The 20,430-nt window shown below is 48.7% G+C and overlaps 2 protein-coding genes across 4 annotated transcripts in view; one reads left to right on the plus strand and one right to left on the minus strand.

Annotated features, from left to right (window-relative positions):
* Positions 1-145: 145 nt before the first annotated feature.
* On the minus strand, positions 146-12,595 carry SZRD1 (SUZ RNA binding domain containing 1). 3 transcript variants are annotated; one of them, XM_090123069.1, is made up of 6 exons: positions 12,471-12,595; positions 10,142-10,197; positions 6,513-6,562; positions 4,424-4,473; positions 3,313-3,570; positions 146-2,687 (listed from the first exon to the last, which is right to left on the minus strand). In XM_090123069.1, the coding sequence occupies exons 1-6, from the start codon at positions 12,566-12,568 to the stop codon at positions 2,585-2,587; spliced, it is 615 nt and encodes a 204-aa protein (XP_089979195.1). In that variant the 5' UTR covers positions 12,569-12,595; the 3' UTR covers positions 146-2,584. The 3 variants fall into 3 exon arrangements, with proteins under 3 accessions (XP_089979195.1, XP_031469354.1, XP_031469353.1); XM_031613494.2 differs by lacking the exons at positions 6,513-6,562; positions 10,142-10,197 and having other exon boundaries at positions 3,313-3,567; XM_031613493.2 differs by lacking the exons at positions 6,513-6,562; positions 10,142-10,197.
* Positions 12,596-14,245: 1,650 nt separating this feature from the next.
* Positions 14,246-20,430, plus strand: part of FBXO42 (F-box protein 42) — a 39,409-nt gene continuing 33,224 nt past the window's right edge. Inside the window, exon 1 of the mRNA XM_031613706.2 lies at positions 14,246-14,386. The gene's annotated coding sequence lies outside the window, so the exon portion shown is untranslated. The remainder of the gene's footprint in view (positions 14,387-20,430) is intronic.

The raw sequence follows: 20,430 nt of genomic DNA on the forward strand, positions 1-20,430 counted from the left end.
GCAACCTCAGAACCACGGTGGGCATCCCGCAGGGTGACACCAACGCAACCACAGCCAACGGATTTTTGAGGTTCCCATTCCCCAGGATAGGAAAAAAAAAAAAAAAAGCGATAAGGCAAAGCGACGAGACGGAAGCAGGCCGTGAAAAAAGTTTAAACACATTTATTGAAAATACAATTTATAAAATGTTTCTCTGCATACTCGGGCGCGCTCTGACGGGGCGGCGGGAGCAGCTCTCGGCCCCACAAAAGAAGGCGCGTGCCCCGGGACCGCCGTCTCGCCCTGCCTGCAGGTCGGGAGCAGCCGCCACGGCTGAGGCATCGGCGCACGGTCAGTGCTGGAGAACAAGGTCGGGTGTGCAAGGAGAAGGGTGGTAGGCACCTGAAGGATGGGAGGAGACATCTAACGTTGGCAGGGTAGCGGGAAGCTACGCCAGGAGCTGGGGTTGGGGTTGTTCCGCCAGCTGCCAGCCTTCTGGAATAGAAGCTATCGAGCGATCGTTAAGGAAAGGTGCGGTGACTACAGTTATTGCTAATGTCCTTCTCCCCTCCTGCTCCCACCCACCCCAAAGAAATCAGTTTCACAGACGCCTCCAGCCTGAGAGGGAGCTCAGTAAGCAGCAAGATTATAGCTTCTAAAGCCACGGAGATGGGTTGGGATCCTGGTGGGACGAGGCTTCTGCCACTCCCACCTCGTCATCCTCCTTCGCCAGTCACTCAGGGCTCTGTGAACTCACGTGGAGGGTGACACAGGGTCAATGAGCCAACCGACATTCTAGCAGATGCCATCTCTTTTTTGTACACAGGTAGTTTTATTTTACCTTTTTTTTTAAGCCGTATTTCCATCCACGTCTTTCCAGATGGGAGTTTCCCCATACAACATGGCATGGCACAGTCACTTCTGTTCAGTCAGAAGGCATCAGGTTTGCTCATTTACCATATCTGCCAAGCACAAAGCATCTGGCAACACTGCACCCGTACAGAAATAATCCTCTGACAGCCAACAACAGTATTTTCTAGGTACTGAGCACGCAGCAATCCGCCGGCCTGCGGCCATTTCAGCTGAATGAACAGTCGAGGTCCTCACGCAGAAACACCTCCATGCCTGAAGTCGCCCATTCCATCCCCTCCAAGAGCCTTAGTGTTCATCTAATCCCTGGAGACAGTAATATCAAGACAGGTCAGCTTTGTCTAGCGTGCATTAGGACAGACAGCACTGCGCACGGGGGAAGCATCCACATTCAATAGCATCCTGTGACACACACCAGCTCCTCGTGGCTCTTCACCACCACCACCACCATCCTGGGAAGCTTTCAGCCTTACAAGCTGCCTGAAATCCTGTCTCTTCGTGGGAGCAGGAGCAGCAAGAGCAATCCATTCCCTGAAGCCCAGCGGAAAGCTGGCTGTTACCACCCACAGCGTACGACGACGGGGAGGTTTCCAGACTTGATTGAACACATTTTGTTCCTGATGTCTGTGATTTCTAGAAGCGTGTGCATCAGGTACAGCAACCGGCTCGTACCGTAACAGAGATCAGAGCCTTCAGTCCATTGTAAGCCACTTCGGTTTCAACCTTTGGAGCAGCAGCCGTCCCGCTCCCCGCCGTCACATCAGCCACCATGCAGGCTGGACGGAACGCAGCTCTTCACCATGGGTTCATTTCATGGAGCAAATGAGAGCCACGCAGCACTATTACCCTCCTAGCCTGCACGTCCAGATGTCACAGAGCCCTAGTTCCCCGCAGATCAGCTCTGCTGCAAGCAGTAACCACACAGCAGGCATTTTCGTGGGATCTGTCTACATTCCCTTCTCCCCACATACAAAAAGATGTATTTAAAGGTTTTTTTTTCCCCTCAAGCCAGCAGAAAATACTAGCCAAGCTTTAACAGGTGCAATACACAAACCAGGTCATTGGACTCCAGGCCACGGCAAGCAGAAAGGCTGGGCATCCCAGAGTCCAGTTTGCTTGGCAGTGGTAGAAACACAGAATGAGAAGCTAAGCTTGTCAAACCCTAACCACTAAAGTTGCAGGAATTCAGTGAAATTCCTTTTCAAACACTTAGCTACCTCTCTCAGTTAAAACAAACTAAACAGTTAAAACCCTTTCCATGCACTCCCTTGAAAATCAATCCGATATACAAACAGAAAACAAAAGGAAAAAAAAAAATCAAAAGATACCCTTTGAAACAGAACTTGCTCTTAAAGTGATGAAGACAAAATGTGTGTCTGGGGAGGCTTCCCATTTTTTTCCTAAATCCCAGGTTACAAGTACAACAAACATTATTGCTGGCACTAGCTTGAACCAAAGTGGCACACATGACTCTTTGCACCTGTCCGAGTCCTTTACCCTCCCCTCCCCTTTCCGCTTACAGTGACTGGGGACAGCCCTCGTCAGTTTGCTGATCACAGTGCGTGGAGCGGGGAGGTCACAGTGCGTGGGGTTGGAGGTCACAGTGGGCAGAGCAAAGGGGATCACAGTGCAAGTAAACCAGGTAGTTCCCTTTGCTCAAGTCCATTTGTCCACCACAGCAGTGCGACCCGTGGCGGCTGACCCTGCTTTTTGCAGCATCCTCTCATGCCCACGTTTATCTGCGTTGTTTGAAGCCTTGTGAACCATCGGGGCCCAGGGGCTGCCTAATCACATTATTGGGCTGTCTGATGTCCTCCGGCTGGGAGATCCTCGTTGGCCTGCAAGGAGAAAGGAGAGGACGATGCAATGTATCTGTGGAATGTAATGTGTGTAATTCAGATACTCCTGTACTTGCTTTGGTGGAAAGCTGCAGGACAACTGTTGCAGACCTGCTGCATTTCTCTCTGGGATAAGGGAACATGACCAAAAATAAACTGATGCTTCATTTCTTTCCTGAAGTATTCAAAGTCTTGTTCCCAGGTGGCCAAGACCCACACTACAACTACAAAGGAAAGGCCTTAAGCAGCCTGTACTCATTTCAGAGTGCTTACTTTCAACTTTCCCATCTGATCCTTCAAGCTCCTTCAAGCCTACCTTGTCTTTGCTGAGGTTTTATATCGTGTCAGTCATTCTGGTTGCTTGCACTCCTCTCTCTATCCCCATCTTGCTCTCTCAAGGATTTAAGATAACCTTTATTGCCTTATCAGGCACAAGCACTTCCTTTAACTGCCAAAAATCTGAACTGTAAGTTGCTGTTTACAAACAAAACGCTCCTTTCTCCTTGGCTGGCCTCGTTTAACACTACAAGGAGCACATCTCCTCTTTCCCCTGCTTGGAAGGTATTTGCACAGAGCACGCACAAAGATGTCACTTTCCTGTCCTCAGTGCCAAGTCTGCTCTCACCTATCTAGAATGGGTTTCTCCTGCTCCTCTTCGGGGCTGGCACTGCCCAGTATTCGTTTCCTGGCCTCGGCGTACTCTGCCTCCCTCTGTGCCAGGGACTTCACAGGGAACGCCGGTCTGGTGGTGGAGTTGGGGTTGCTGAGCACACCGTTGGTGGCCGGCCGCTTCAGGATCCGGATCTGTGGGGGGGGACCTGAAGGAACGCTGTCGTCCTGAATCACGATCGGCACTTTAGGAGGAGATTTGGATTTTCTACTGCTTAAAAAAGAAAAGAAAAGAAAGCAACAAACAAACACATGACATTTGATCAGTGCTTGTTTTTACCGCAAGCATGCTTTGCTTTTAATTCTGTATGTGGATTCCTCCCAAACGTCATTCCCATGACTAAGAGGCAGCCTGTAACAATTAGAAACCTTGTTGTATTTGTAACCCTAAACTAGAGGCAGGCAGGTTTGCAGATTAGCTCAGCAAGGGACAGAAAACACCAACCAATGATGCGTTCAACATCTTGAAACTCAACCAAAAGAGACACAGAGCAGAGATACCTCACTTTTGATTTGATTCACCAAAGATTTTCCAAAAGAAAGTGTTTACACACCTTCAAAGATATTGGTGTAAGCACTTTAATTCCACTCCTTGCCAGGCCTTAGAGCCAGCCTTGGCCCCAGCCTGTTTCAATTCTCACTGACCCTTTTCTGCGTGGGTGTGGGAATCCTTGAGAAACAATACTGTGACTCTAAGTGGTGTGCTAACAATCAAAAGGAAACAAATAAAAATATGCATCAGAAGTGATTAGAAATACCTGTGCTAGGAGGCAAGACACCCCCACTCCAACCCAAACAAGCAGGAAAATTAAGCCTTACTGATGCAAGACATGGTGAGCCAATTTAGGACACAAGCTGCGATTACCTGACTCACTCATTTCTTCCTATGAGTGCCTTTTTCTTAAATGGCTTCACCATAGCTGGAGCTACAGCCAGTCTGGGAGACCCAACTTTGAAATAAAATCACTCCTAAGAACCTCTCCATTACTCTGCTACAGACCAGAGGGGCCCCCTGGTGGCACCACTACAGATCCCATTTTTCAACACTGACACCGTGCAGCAGTTACCTTTCCTTCTGTGTGATCTTCAGCTTCTTTTCCAATCGTCTGTCTATTTCCTACAGAGGGAGGAAGAAGAAATAAAAACATGAAGGCTCATCTTTGAGATCAGAGTACGAATCTGCCTGTGAACACCTTCTGTTTCCCTCTTTGATACAGCGATGCCTCACTGTGAAAGGCAGAGATAGAACACCTCTCAACCTGAGGATGGCTTGCTAACCAAGAGGCAGAGGAAAGCAAAACCACTTCATTCACCATACCCATGAATACACCTACACCAGGCTGAAGTTGCAGAGCAGGGTGGAAGGGCAGCTGCGAGGTGTTCATCTCCCCTGGAGAGCAGTTTTCATTTTCAAAACTTCAGCTGCCAAGAAAGCTCTTATAGGCAGAAAAAAAAAAGCCCCAGAAACATTCAGCAAGGTGCTCCCAGATGGAGCAGGCACTGGCACCAGACTTCCCTGCCAGAGAACCCTTGGAAGCAGCAGCTGGGACAACACACAGCAGCACAGACATGGAGCCTGCAGCCATCCTGAGGACTGGCCAGCAGGTCTGCATTCCTGCTGCTTGCTGCAAGAACCCGCCTTCACCAAAATATCCTTGCCCTGCCCAACCTGCACCCAGAGACTCACCAAGCTGCACTAACCAACCATGCTTTTTCCTCCTATGCCTCTCGTTGCTTTTGCAACAGAGCTGCCAAGTCAATCAACACATGGAAAGATGTCTTCATTACCCTGAGAGCCAACAGTGTGGCTTTAAGCTTGCTGACCTCTGTCGAAAGCTTGCATCTGTCTTACAAAAGGTGTTTACGTTTTGCACTTGAAGCAATTACACAAAGAAACCTTGCTGAAGAGAAAAATAAAACTCTCACCCCTCCAGTCTCTAAGTAACCTATCCCAGTAAGATGCAGCTCACCATTACCTTTAAATCCCCGTGACTGTATGAAAGAGCTTCCAAAACAGCAATGTGTTTTATTTAACTGTCAGGAAAGAGGCAAAAAAGTACCTGGGAATGTCCAGGTTTTACCATCTGATAACTGGTAATGCTGCAGGAAAGGTCAAGCTCCTGGCAGGATGCAGTCACTCTGCTTTTCAGGTCAGTTTGTTTAACTACACAACAAGCCTGCTGCCAGCACAGCCTGCCCTGCTGTCAAGAAGCATGCACAGCCTGGTAAGGAGCTGCACTGCCCCACATCCTCACCCCTACAATTCTTTGCAGTTACTCCCCAGTGAACAAGGAATGAATGCAAGCCATGACACACCACCAAAGCGTGGTGCTACTCATGGCCATGCAGACCACAGCACCCTCCATCCAGAAAAACACAGTTCTGAGTTGTTTCTGAAAGATTTTATTGGGTGAGATGTTGAATTTTCTTCCTAGCTTTATATGAGGAGGCCACATTTGTTTCCTAGGAATAAAGCACAGCATTGAGCTGAAGGCCAGATCTCACTGAATCCCTCTGCTGAGGGCAAACACACCTGCAGCTTCCTTCCCTTTCAAGAAGACTCAAATTTCAGAAGAAAATCCCACCCAATGTTGCTCAGGAGGATGGAGCCTCCTGCCCACGTGGATGGAGGAATGGCCAGCCAGGAAGGCAGCAGGGAAGCGGATATCCTGGCCATGGATGGAAGTGATTTAGAGCAGCTAGCAACAAACAATGACAGTCAAACCAAGGCCAGAGGGTTAGCTTATCTGTCTACCCTGCACCAGAAGAGGTTACATCCTACTATAGAACATTTTTTTCAAACTTGAATACATGGCTGTACCCCTCCAGGGCTGTCTGGAATGAAGCTTCTTTAAATATCCCTTCATAAATATCTCACATGTTGGTGAAGGCTGTAGGGTGCAAACTCACAAGCATCTCCACTCATTCATACCATGAGGAGCATTTTTCCAGTGCCATACAGCAAGTACAGAGATCAGAACCAGCAAGTCAACCCTCCAGCCCTGCACCCAATGTTGGCTGTACAACACACTGCCCACGGCACAGTGAACCATAAGGAAGATCCAGTTCTGTTCTCCTCTCTTCCCTTCCCAGCTATTCTTCTGCATTCCTGTAGGCTCTGTGAGTCAGTCCTGGGGTTAACGTCACGTTCTTTACCTCAGATGGCCAGATCCTGTAATTGCAAAGCGTCATTTCAACCCCATCACCTGAAAAACACTCTGATTAATGCAACTGTCACAGTGATTGAGTGCTGCTGGGCAGCTCTTCAACCTCTCATGCACTAGGGATGTGCCATCTACATTCTCTGCTGCCAGAATCTACAGCTTCCTCATCTAGAAAGAAACACACCTTTAGTTTACCTAGCACATGCAAGGGTATTCCAAGGAATCCTTTAAAACCTACCATCAGTACATCCTAAATGAGTCCTTCACCCAGATTTTCACTTTCCTACAACTACCAAGTACTTGGCACTTCTGCTGCCTCACTCCTCTGGCAGCCATAATATGAGGAGACTGACGCTGTATTTTCCTAAGCAGAAGCCACATCACTGCAAACTCTTGATGTTTAACAGAACTATATTTTAGTAGGCATGGTGGTGATGGGCTGACAAGTCGGACTTGATCTTAGAGGTCTTTTCCAACCATAATGAATCTATGATATTATAGGTATGAAGGAGTTCAAATCTGAAGAGCATTATCAACTCAAATGGGCAGCCCTTGATCACAAAGCAACCCAAGGCATTAATAAGAGACACAGTTGGCAGCTCACAACGGAGGTCACACTGCACACAGCTACAAGCTCAAGAAGCAGAAACAGCAGATCTGTTTGCTTGCTGATGTCATTCTGTTTGCACTGCTCTCTCTCATGTTGCCTTGCCATCAAGCTGTGGATAACAAGATAAAATTAGGACCTGACTGATGGCACAAGTGCCAGAAGCACTACAACAAGCAAAAGGCATGCACTCAGAGGAGGGGTGAGCCCACACGGCACTCAAGGACACAAAGCTGCACAGAAGCTGGGCAGGTCACGCTGTACAAAACCAGTTATTAATCTTCTGATGGTGAGAATGCATTAAGGAGTTTCTCCTAGCTTTCATTCCCCAAACAAGCATGTTTATAACCAAAAGTTAAGCATCATTCGCACCCCTGTGCTTTATAAACACCCTTCTCAAAGATTAGCAGAGAGTCTCAACAAACTATTTTTAGTGCTATTATGTCTAGATGCTAAAAGGGACCCAGCAGACAGCACGAAGAAGACACTGTTCTTTGACATTTAAGCTGCATTTGTAGATGAGGACGTAATGGAAGCTGAGCTCCAGTCGCATCACAACCAACTTTCCACCCCAGAAAAAAAAACAAACAAACAGCAATGCATGTGAGGATCAGTGTGACTCCTGGAAAGCAATGAAGTGAGGACTGCAAACAAATCTACTTAGACCCAGCCCTCCTGAGACAGACTCATAGAATCACAGTTTGTATTGAGGCACAAGCAGAGAACCCCAAGTTAACCCTGCCTGCTGCCTCAAGCACTTGGTTGGAATAACTATGGTACGTCAGATATTTGTAAACAATTACCCCTCAGACAGTTGCCTGCAAAAGATCTCCAGACTTCTGAAAGGCAGCAACTCCAAGCTGGGGGGAAAGGAATAACAAAGGAATAACAAAGCAACTGCTGGCATTTTTTTTTTTCCCAGGTTTGCTGAGTAACTTTAACAATGCCTCAGCACAGGCAAAGACTTCAGCTCCCTAAAAATCCCTTACGCCAGCAGGATTTCTCCCCTCTGCCTCCAAAATCCAGTTACTTTACAGAAATCCAGAGGAGATACTCACCAAGTGGGCCACACTGGAGCTCAGAACTGCCACTGATAAAGGAAGCTGTGCTCTCTTCAAAAGCTGATAACATTTCACATACACAGCTCTGGAAAAACATTAACCACGCTCTTTGATGTATTTGCTGGAGACATTTCTGAATACAACCTGCTACCTTGCCAAAAAACAGAGCGTGAGATCAAACCCTGAAAGAGAGAATGAGTCTGGAGCTGCATCCTCCCACATCAGTGCAGTGGGAGCCTCATCCACTGAGCACAAGCACCACTAGGTACCCTGAAAACACCACCAAGGGAGAGCGGCTACAGATAATCCCCAGGTAGCAAACTGACTCCTCGCTAGCCACACATTTCTTTCCTCTGAAGACATATAAATCTTCTGTTAATTACTAGAACATTCCAATTCCTGAGGCTAGTGGGAGTCAGACTGCTCCATTAATTAATTTGCCAAGTTACTCTGCTTACAATAACCCTGGCAGTGCACAGTACCCAACGTGATGCCAAGAAAGCCACAGATGCTTTCAGCTGCGTGGCATCTATATCTTCCATAGATAGGTAATGCTCCTCAACAGCTAAAATACAGGAATATTTTTAGGAGCAAGCCTGGCAAGGGTCCCCTCCTCAGCCATACAGACATAGGGGGAAGCACTGAAGAGGGCTGCAGTTTCTTCTCCCTTCCCACCTTCATGGTTCGGTGGCACAGGCAGATGCTCACCAAGGTCGTGCTGCTGAAACTGGCAGCAAACAAACAGAGACTGCAACCAGGTGATGCTGCCTCACAGCAACATCCCATTGCAGATGCTGGCTTTATGACATACAGAGCTTGTTTGTTCCTAGCCAGCAAACCTCTTTGCTTATCAGTCTTTGCTTGGACAACGCTGAGCAGCAGGAACAGAAAGTTTTGTTTCCTAGTTTCAAGACTTTTAACCAATTACAAATACCTAAAGCAAATATGTGACAAATGTTTCACAGAAATCACGGTGAATCTATCCCCCCCCTCTTGGTGCTTCCTCCTGACAGCAGAAAACACCAGTTATCCTCAGGGCTTTTCTCCAAAGCACAGCCCTACCCTGAAAGGAAAGCGTGCCAAAACCCTGCTGACTTGTCCTCCAATCACACAAGGAGTTAGCAGGCTACACGGGCTGGAGGTCACAACACTGTGCTCCAAAATACTTCCCTTTTGACTTCTGTGTACTTTGATCACATTTAGCAACAGAAGAAACACCAGCCAAAACCCAGATACAGCCCTTTGCAACCAAAGGTTCGCCTGCCTCTGCTGAAGGGTGAAATTCAAAGCAGGAAGCCCAGCCTGCTCCCACCTACCACTTGTACATCAACCTATGCAGAGAAGGCAGAAAGGAGCTCAGCAAGCATCAGTCCCTCCTGGAGCACAGCAACACCAGCAGATGGTCCCCATACCCACATGCACCTCCAGCTCAATGTGACCCCTGGGTACAGGGTTTTCACTCCAGTTTTGAAGCATGGCTTCCCATCTGAAGTGTAATGATTGGTTAAACCAGGTAAATAGGCTCAAAAGCATACCTCCCTTTTGTGATTTCCCTCTTCCTGGGAAGGCCACACTACAGAGAAATGAGCAATGCATTAAAGTCGTATCCATGTTTACCAACTCAGGCTGTCTCCTTGATGCCTCACACTTTGATCCTGCCACAAGTCTCTTAGACAACCCCAGACAGCTCACTCACACACCAGTTCCCCCTCTATAACTCACTGACAGGCAAAACCTCTCCATTTCAGACTTCTCAAATACCTGTACACCAGGCAGTTGTGCAACACAGAGCCTTGTTAGCCAGGTCTGCTGCCCTCACAAAATTCTGCTGCATCAGCTTGGTACAAAGAACTCACATGTAACATCCCCCACGCCTGCAAAATTCCTGGGGTAGATGAAACTAATGCAGCAGAGGTTTCTGCTTAATGTATGGTCACTCAGAGTGGCACATACCAAACGTGCTGCTCCTTGAGCTGGCAAGCGCTGAATAATTCTGATGACACAGAAAACTAGAAGCTGCATTAAGAAAAATAAATAAAATCAACTATCTTTTTTACAGCTACTTTGACTGACCACGTCCAAAAGAGAAGCTGTATCAGGTATTTTGGCTTTTCCCCTTTCAAAGGGCACCAGCATCTCTTTAATGAATTAAGATCTCAGTGCTGTTTGTAAAGTCAAATCTACAAAAGCTACATGTGCTGCCATAATGACTAGGGAAGCCACAGCAACTCTGCTCAGCCCCAAACTGCTTCTTGCTGAGAAGCACCTTCTTCAAGACCTAGAGTCTTACTGATTTAGGAGCCTAGCACCAAGAGCCACGCATACAAAGGGAAAAATGAGCACTAAATATATCAGCATCTTTTCCATTCCATAGAACACCCTCAGATGACTTAGCAGAAAACTACATACCCAGAACCACGGATCTCCCTTTGCTACATTTCTCCTATTTCCTTGAATATGTGCTGAAAGGTCTGAAGAATAACTAGTCAGGTTCACAATTGCTTACAGTGTTCAGAACATAGTTAAAGCTGCTCCTTGGCATGCTAGGTTTTATCTTTAACATTTTACTGCATATCCCTATGGCTATCATATCTCTAAGCTAGGCTCTGTTTCAGACCCATGCCAGGTAAGATATAGGTGAAAGAAACCAAAGCAAACCCCTCACAACAAAACCAACATAATGATTACAGCGGCAAATCAACTTATAAGCTCTCCCTGCACACAGTTTTTTCACTCACACTTTCAAAAGAAAATCCACCCCACTAAAGCAGCAGATCTCAAGCCTGCTCACTGCAGCAAATTTGTCACCAAGAAAAGCAGGTGCGCCTCAAATATATTTCAACTACTAACAACTGATGTCAGTCACGCTGTCTGCTCCCCTTCCTGCGCTGTTCCCCTTTTCAGAATCTGCCTCTGGCAGCAATAGTTGCTGTAGTGACTCAGAGAGCCCCCAGCAGCACCTACTTGCTTCAAGCAGAAAGCCAGGAGAGAGCAGGTTCACCCCCCCCACAGGTTCATCCCAGCTTTGACTTCCTGCAGCCATCAGCAGTGACAGAGATCCTCCTTCCTGCAGGCTGCAGCATGACCTTTCTAAAATATCTTGGCTGCTAGAAAACAGCTTCCATGTCTTCTCTTGCACAATAATAACTCCTGCTGGAGACAGCTCAGTTTTCTCCTTGCTCTGAGTGCCTTTACAGGCACCCATAGCCTGGACAACTGCAAAAGCAGCTGCAAGTATGGTGTCAGCTCCTAGAAAAATGTCTGCTCCCCACTGAGTGGCACAAGTGTAATGTCTCTGCAGTCTGGACTTGCTGGAAAGGGGCGTCAGAAAGGTCAGGCAATGAGGCTTCCTTTCTAAGGGTTTTGAAAGAACACCAAAAGGTACAAGCTGTGAAGACAAACAAGACAGACAACTGGTGCCTGGGATTTGAGCAGCCCTGCAATTTTAAACCATTACTCTAGGCCTCAGCTATTATCAGCTCCCAGCCAAAAGCAATGTCTGTTCATGAAGTGATTTAATGAGCACTTGAATTAACTCCTCCAACCTATGCGAGGTTTTCCATTATCACAGGATCATGGTGCTAGCAGCAGCGCCAGCCCTCCCTGGCACCTCGCAGAGGTGAGGGCATTGGATTACAGCTTCTATTTTGCCCCCACCCCGCTCCCCAGCTGTAACCCAATTCCTGCAGCAGCCACTGACCAAAGCCAAGCTGCCCTCTTGTTGCAGAGCCAATCGTTACAGCGTCCTTCTGCCCTCTGAGCGTCAACGAGACCACAAAACTCCCTACAAACAGCAGCTCTCAATCAGCAGATGCAATTATCTTTCTCAGGCTACAGAGTAACGAACCCCCTGCACACCGTTTGCCCATGCTACTGTTAAATTCACTGATTTTATTACACGAGGGAAGCGTGCAGAACCGACCTGCAGCCTCACAGCACGAGAGGACCCAACCACAAGTCATGAGGCGGCCTAACGGAGGCAGAGGGCTGCCCAGGAAGAGCCCCGAGCTCCTCACCGCGCTCAGGGCCGTACCAACAGCCCCAGGAGAGCTGAGGCAGCACGCCAGGCCAGGCCTGAGGCGAAGCAGGGTTCAGATGCCGCGGTGCGAACCGTGCACGGCTCCACAACCCTGCCGCAGCCCCGCGCCGTACAGGCCGCGGCCCCTTTAAGAGGCCTACCGGCCGCTCCCGGCCAGTCGCCTCCTCAGAAGCCGCCGCGCCGTTCCCCACTCCTCCCTCTACGCCCCCTCTTCCGCCTCGGCCGACCGGAGGCCGCCCTCACCCCGCTGTCGGCCGCCTCCTCCCAGCTCTCGGCCACCTCCTCATCTTCCATTTTAATTCCCCTCCGCCGCCGCCGCCGCCAGCCCAGGACCCGCGCATGCGCGCCCCGCCTCCCTCCTCCGTGCGCCTGCGCGGCCGCAGCCTCTGCCAATCAGGGCGCGCCCGCTGCGCCTGCGCGCTGCGAGGGAGCGAGCGGCCTCGGGGACGGTGAGGCGGTGCGCATGCGTGGTGGCCAGCTGCGGGAAGCCACGTGCGGCGGGGAGGGCATGCGGCGGGGAGGACGGCGCGCTGGCATCTCCTAGCGGCGGGAGGACCGGCGGCAGTGAGAGGGACATGTATAACACACCCGTCACCCTCTGGGCGGAGCAGGAAGCCAAATTTTAGCAGGGTTTACCTCTGAATGCAACGCCTGCAGTCAGTCCAGCAGAGGGACTGTGGCTGCTCCCATCACAGCACCTTCAAAGCCTGGCAAAGCTCTGGCCGGAGGGTAGCTTTGATTCGGGCTTGTTTGGGTGCTGAGAAGAGAGAAACTCATTGAAGGGCCTCTGCGTGTCGTTCTGTCATCCTTACTAATCTCACTTTACATCTCAACCCTCTCAGTGCTTGCATCATCCTGAGCAGCAGGAGGGACAGCTTCAGCACAAAGCCTTCAGTTCTCAATAAAGACTCACTAGAATCATCGAATCATTAAGACCTCTAAGATAACCAAGTCCAACCATCAAGCCATCCCTACCATGCCCACCAAATCACATCCTTCAGTGCCACATCTCCGCGTCCCTTGAACACCTCTAAGGAAGGTGACTCAACAGCCTGTTCCAATGCATCACTACTCTTTCTGAGAATAAATTTTTCCTAATATCCATCTTGAAGTGATGAGGCTTCCTTCAAAGCTGAGCTGTCTGTCCCACTCTTCACATGTTCATACACTTCTGGCTTTGAAGGACACAAATGTACAAAATCCACACGCTACAGAGTCCGATGCCTCTTCCAGCACTCTAAAATAGCAAGGTTCAGACAGTGTGTTAGAGCAGCTTTCCTTTCTACCTTAATCCTGTAAACTTCCTCAACGCACCAGGCAGACACCCCGTCTCTGAGCTGCAGCTTGCTAGCAGATACCAGGTAACTTCCTACAAGCTTCAAGCAGAGAAATACACAGACTGTGGTGAGCACTGGCTCCTGCCCCATAGCACCTTCTGGTATCTTGAAGGCAGAGAAGGGCACACTTGGATCCCCTCAGTAGTTTTGCTGAGGGATGCTGTCTGTAGAAGCAAGAGTGGCACATATGGCCCTGCGGCATCTCATTGCTGTCCTCATCCTCAAATGTCTGCCCTGAAAGCCTTGGTGGGGACAGCCCTATGGGTCACACAGGAGATGTGGAGCTGCATGAGGATGGGTGGAAAGGTCAGGATGTTCTTACCCATCCTCTGGCTTTTTCCAAAGGGAAACCTGAAGCTGTGTTCTCCAGCAGCTGGTGCTCTCTGCCAGGCCTTGCACAGAGCCACAGCCCAGGAACCGCCCTGCCACTTTTTCCTCACAGATGCCCTCCTCTCCCAACATGGCGGCTTCGCTTTGCCTCCCCTCCCAACATGGCGGCGAGACGGCTCACGCCCTCCCTTGAGACGCACTCAACATGGCAACCCGCTTCCACCAGAGAAACCTCACTGCCGTGCGGTTTGACCTCCCCAAGATGGCGCCATACCCCACGTGACTATTTGCTCCTCCCTATTCCGCGATCACGTGAGACAGGGCCGGGTAGCGCATGCGCAGTATCCTCTCCGCCGCGGCCAGAGCGGCGGCTGCCGCGGCGCTGAGGGAAGATGGCGGCGCCGGTGCGAGCCGTCACCGGGGCGACGCGGCGGCTCCGGCACCGGCTGCCGTGAGGGCTCGGCTCGGCCTGGCTTAGGCCCGGCCCAGCAGGTGAGCAGCGACGGCAGGGCGGGAGCGGCTCCTCCTCAGGGAGCGGCCCCTTGGGGCGGGCCGGGCCCTGCGGGGGGCGGTGGGCGAGCGTAAGAACCCCGTGTGGGGCCGAACCTCTCCGTGAGGGTCCTGTGAGGGGCCGGGCCCGGCCCGGTCGGCGTCCCTTTATTTAGGGAGGGGTGTTTAGGGCAGAGCCTCCATTTCTCGGGGTGTTGTCGCTGTGTTGAGCTCTCCATCGTCAGCCCCTCGTTGTTGTGGGGCTCCTTTGGGGATCCACAGCCCGGCTTCCCCCCTCCCCAAAATGACGGTCGGTGATGCTGAGCCGTGCTGTGTTGTTCGTTGTTCCCCGAGGGGCGCTGAGCTTCGTCGGTGCCAACACAAAGCTGAGCCTCAACCGGGCTCCCAGAGCAGTAAATAACCGTGAATTCTCGTGCTGGGCAGCTCACACCTCGCTTCGTGTTGTGCTCCGAGTCCCTTCTACGGAGGCAGCCTCAGCTCCACATCGCTCCCCATTGTCTCGCTGCTGATGTCCTCCTGGTGTTGGAAAGGCTCTTCTCGGTCACTGCACCCCCACAGAGCTGTGTCCCTATGAGGGAAGGGCCCTGCTCCAGGTTTCGGAGCTCAGGCTTTGCGTTTCTAGAAGCTGTGAGCCAAACTTAATTCGTGTTGAGAGGCAGAACAAAAGAGAAGTCGGGGAAGACTTGTTCAGCTGAAATACATCTGTAGTATGGTGTAAGATAGGGCTGTTTTGTGTTTGTGAGATGAGCCACTGAGTGCTGGGGCTGTCATTTGTATTCAAATGGATTTAATTATTGGTAGTGAGACTCATGCTACAGCTGGAAGAGCTTTGGCAGAAGAGTTGTAACTATGAGTGTGGACAGATAGCTTTGATCTTGGTAGAATTCTTCCCCTTTATACTACAGGGCTGTGAATCTGCTTAAAACGCATTACATCTGAGATGCTGCTGACCTAAATTTGGAACCCAAGTATAATGACAGAGCAGCCACCTCCTGTCATCACTCGCATCCTGGAGCCTGGATCAATACATTGTATTGCAGGTGGCCTTGCAAAGCCCTGGACTGCTGATCATGCTGCAGTGTCCTCACAAACATGCCCAGCAGTTCCAGCCTGGGCTCAGGGAATTTGCCCTTCTGGAGAACCAAACCTGTAAGCCAGGTGTTAGCAGTGAATTTCTCCCAATTTTACAGCTATTCTCCCTTTTCCTTATTCCTTAGTGCTCATTTCTTCTTCCTTTTCCTTACACTTGTGCTGGAGCAGGGGAAGAATGCTGCTGCTTTCCCTTAGGCTGTGACCCTGAGCGTTCCCTGTGGAAATCTCCTTGAGTTTCTCCAGTGCAGGTAGCCTGAACAAATTCTGAGTGATTTTGCATAGTGAAGATGTCTGTATGTTTTTCTTCTTGTGTCACCTGATAGTTATCTGATAGGTGGCTCCACCCAAGCAGCAATTTTTCCACAGTGGCAAGTGAAATTCCCCATAAAGCACTTGGGAGTGAAAAGCAGCATACAGCACCGTTGTGTTATTGCACTTTTTTACATATGTTGCTTTATTCTCATCTACAGCAGCACGTGGAACTTGAAAACAGAGCTCACTTGAGCCTGTAGTCACTGGGGCTTCAATTTTCTCCATTTGGCTGCTGGAGAAACCTGAGAATGCTTCATGTGGAAACAGGGATGCTCGGTTCCCTGTGCTTTCCCAGCACATGATTGATTTTTAAATGCACATTTTCAGGGCTTCCAAGGGCTGTGGGGCTGCAGCTCAGCCTGCTCTCTTTGCTGCCAACTTGAGCCATTTCCACAGGATGTGACTGAGCATGTCTGGAAAAGGGTTCCCACTTTCTGTGTAAACAGAGCTGTGCATCCGAGGGAAGTTCTTTTCCCTGTGTATTTAGGCTTTATTGTACAACATTGGTTCAGGCTTTGCCCTTACACGTTTAGAAGGTTGAGCACAGATAAGCCAAAAGCCCTTTGCTTCTGAATCAAGGTGTGGGGTGAGGACAGCTACAGCAGCTTGTGGGAGACATCAGAGCCAGCAGGTTTGGTCCAAGCCCTGGTAAAAGCCTTTGAGAAGAGGATTCTGGTGATGTGCTTGGTGAGTGTTGCTCTGGATGCGAGCCCCTTTCAGGGTGTGTTCCTAGCAGGACTATGTGCAATTCAGATATCTCCTGCTTCCTGTCGTGCTTTGAAATTCAAGTCAAAATCCCTTTCAAACTTGCTTATGCCTTAGATAAAAGAAGAAGAGCAGGGTGACATGGATGTGTTGAAAACTGCGGCTGGAAACTTGGGATTGTGCAAGATGTAAAAATGCGGTTCTTGCCTTCAGGAGCTTGCTATTTTGGGAGCTGCACATGTTCTCCTAGAGCCTCGATTAATTCATTTTGGATTGTGCTGCAGAGTGTGTTCACTTCCCCATTTCTATGGCAATTTTAAAAATATTTATCTTCGCTAGTTAAACACCTACTGAAATATCTGTGAATGAAACAAAAAGCGTTCATTTTCCCCCTCTTGTCCACTATTTGTGGCTCCAACAGGCTGTATCTCTTCCTATGTTTTAGAATTGTTTTGAAATGCTTGTCTGGCTTTTTCAGTTCTGTGCAGTGCTGGGTTTAACCTAGTTTGGGGTTCCAAGGGTTTAAAGTGAGACCATAGACTTTTTCTGTAGAAGCAGCTCATACTTTCTCTTTCTGCTTGTGTTGGTTTCATCTCATTCCAGTTTCTGCTGGTGTTACCAGATGCTTTTAAAAGTGAAGTGAGTGCAATATCATCACAATTGTGCCAAAAGCAAATGAGAAATCCAAAGAGCAGCAGCCACTTTTGTACCATATGGAGCTAAAATTACTGAATCCAGTTCCTCATGTGTCCGTCGAGCAGCCACCTTTTATCTGTCACTTTGAATGCATACCCTTCCTGCATTTGTCTTTAGGCTGCCTGTTTTTTCCCTGTTGCAACAGGGGGAAAAAAGCCTTTGGGAGCAGCAGTGGCCCATTCTGCAAATGTGGGCTGGGGGAAGCCAGGCTGCATTTGGGATGTGAGGTTGGAGGTCTGCAGCAGGGGGGTCAGGGTGAGTTGACATCACGAGTTCCTTGCATTTTGGGTTGCTAATGTGCATTAGGCATCTATTTCTTGTCTTCTTTCTTAGCATTTTCAACGTGGTATTTCTAAGTTCTTGGTGAACAGACTTGATTTGCTGAATCTCACAGCATGGCCAGGCAGCTCATCTCAGGAGCTGCAGGAGGTGAGCATTGCTCAGTGCTGTTGGATGTCCTCAGCCCCTGCGTGCTAGCAGTGATGACAACATTGCATCAGCGTGCTCCTGTGCAGTCAGCAGCAGGGCTGAAAGCTGCAGATATTGATTTTAAATTAAACCTTGGCCACTGAGCCTGCAGTAATATGTAGCTTTTTCTAGAGCATCCTTTTATTGGCCTGAAAATCAGTACTAGTGAGCTCATCTTCGCTTCAGAGGAGATGTCTCAGGGCTGCTTGTTACTTGATTTCTTAGTGAGTAGAGGAACGTTGTGCTTTGTACAATAAGGCTGCAGGGTAGCTGTGCTCTGTGCAAACATTAAATCCTTCTATTCTTCTGACAAAGAGCACGTGGGGGGCACCAGAGGTTGGCACGTGAGCATCTGCTCAGTGGGTTGCCCTGCAGCAAACCTTGCCTTCACTAGCATTCCCATTGTCCCATGCAAATTTTTTGGGTACTTCAGGCATAGAAGTGGGCTTTTAGATGTCTTGAAATACAGAAGTGATGCTTCTGTTGTGTTTTCAGGCTTATTTTTCATACATTCAAAACACAATTGGCTTTTAGGTGTGTTTTCGTAATGGTCCAGCTGTGCTTTTGTCTGAAATCTGTGTATGAAATCTGTGTACAGGCTGACCAATGGTAGAGGTTCGGTAGCTTTAAGGGATGTCAGGAGAAGGGAGGCAGCACTGTGCTGTTTTTAAAGCTTTCTGCTAAATAATTAATTTAACAGCAGTTCTACAGGCACTGCCTGTGAGCTCCTGAACTATCTTAAGAAAGCAGGGAGATGGCACTTATTCCCACTATCTGTTCATGGACATTACCAAGCAAGATTTTTTGCTGAGGAATCATTGCAGGCACTTCTGGATAAGTCTTGAGCATCGTGTCTGTTGGGTGGTTTTGTCTGTGCAGATAAATCCTCATGCAGCATCTGATATGGCATGTTTTCCTGTATGATCTTATGATGCATTTCAAGTCTCAGAGCCTGTTGTTTGCTTGCTTTGGGATCATTCTTATTTTCTGGCTAGCCAATTTGCCTTCATTTTGAAATTCTTTTCATTACTGGAAAATCCTCAGGTGAGAATTAACGTAATTGATGGCTTGCAGGGAACCAGCAGAGGGAGTACACGAGCGTAAAACACCACTCCTTCACAAGAGCAAGTTTAGGGTGATTTTGATTAGAGAATTAAGAGCAAACCTGCACACAGGTAGTGCAGCTGATCACTGCAACCAAGCAGAGCAGTTTTTAAAAGTGTCCCAATTTGGGTTCAGGTTACTGGGGTGGTCACTTAGTGCCTGGAACCCAGCTGGGATTGGTATCAGTGTTCTGGTTTTTGGCTGGGGTGAAGGGATGCTGTGTTGCTGAGATGTCAGAGGTGGAAGTGTGCAAGCAGCAGCCTGCATTTTGTATCAAGGAATGAGATATAGAGGGCTGGATTGCCTTTTAACCAAAGGCTAACTGCGTTTAATGCCCAGCATGGTTAAATTTGGGGTTTGTTGGCCAACAGCACATGCATGAGCTCCAGCAGCTGCTTCTGTGCTTTTCCAACCATCTCTCCCCTCGCATAGCTTTCAGCAGGTTTTCCACAGCTTGAATTAGTTTCAGGTTAATAACACCAGCAAAAGAAAACCTTCAGTCACATTTGCTATGGATGCCTTTGGCTTTTTGAAGATGGGATCTTTGAGTTCTCCACTTACTTAGTGGCTTTCTGCAGTGAGGTTTGGCCCTGGTGCTTTTGCCTTTGGTCCGGTTCATGATTGATGAACATTTTATTAAGCTTTTAAGCCAATTCTGATGCTTCTGGTTTCCTTCTGTTTATCCCATTAACAGATTCTAGTGACGCGTTTTACTGCATTCACTTGAAGCATGTAGTTATTAAACAGCACTGTTTCCTTTCATTCACGTGCTAAGTGAGAAGTGTACACAACATGTTCTGTATAGGTTAAAATTCAAAACGAACCTCAGGTTTTCTTCATCACTTTCAGTGCTTTAATTTTGTAGGAAGATAGCTTAGGCAGCATCATGTTGGATTTGCATGCAGGCTTGTCTCCAGAGCCCTTAAAACAGCACTGGTTTGCCAGGCAGGGTGTGCAGCAGGGAGGTGGCATCAAGAGGGAGAAATTGGCATTTTGCAACTTGCAGATGGAATTTAGGAAACCTTTCTCTTTAGAGCTGAAGTCTTATATGGAGGAAAAGACAATTTCCTGTTGAAAAGCATCTGAAGGGGAAAGGCAGAGCTTCAAAGAACTGGGAACTGCCTGTTTAGTGGGGATGAAAAGTAAGGGTTGGTGCAGGTGTCTGCAAGGTCTCGCTCATTCATCCTTCCAGCACTGCCGTGTTAGGTCAGATGCTCATGGAGCAGTGCAGGCAGGATATTGCTCATTGTTCTGTTTCCCAGAGGCTTTGTTGTTTTTTGTTTGTTTGCTTTTTGTTTTTGTTTTTTTGCCTAAAATCTGCTTTTTTTTTCCACCGTGCTGAACTGGTCTGGCAATTGATTTTCAAGCAAGTCGGCTCTCACTGGTGCAAGTGTCTGAGGGCTCGAAACAGTGTGTTATTTAATGCTCAGTGCTTGGTGCTAACAGAACAAAATGATACCCCTACCCCAAATCACAGGCAATTAACACTGCTGACACCGTTAATCATTTGAAGCAGGGCTGGTGGCTGCTGTGGGGTGAGTGGTGTTGGCAGAAGGGAGGGAAGCTGCCATCCAAGCCCTTGGTGGCATGGCTTCTCAGGAGCCCTCAGAGCCTTGTTTTGGACTGGCTAAGCAAATAAACCCAAATGC

Source organism: Phasianus colchicus, chromosome 22 (genome assembly GCF_987193195.1).
Source record: "Phasianus colchicus chromosome 22, bPhaCol1.hap1.1, whole genome shotgun sequence".
NCBI lineage: Eukaryota > Metazoa > Chordata > Aves > Galliformes > Phasianidae > Phasianus > Phasianus colchicus.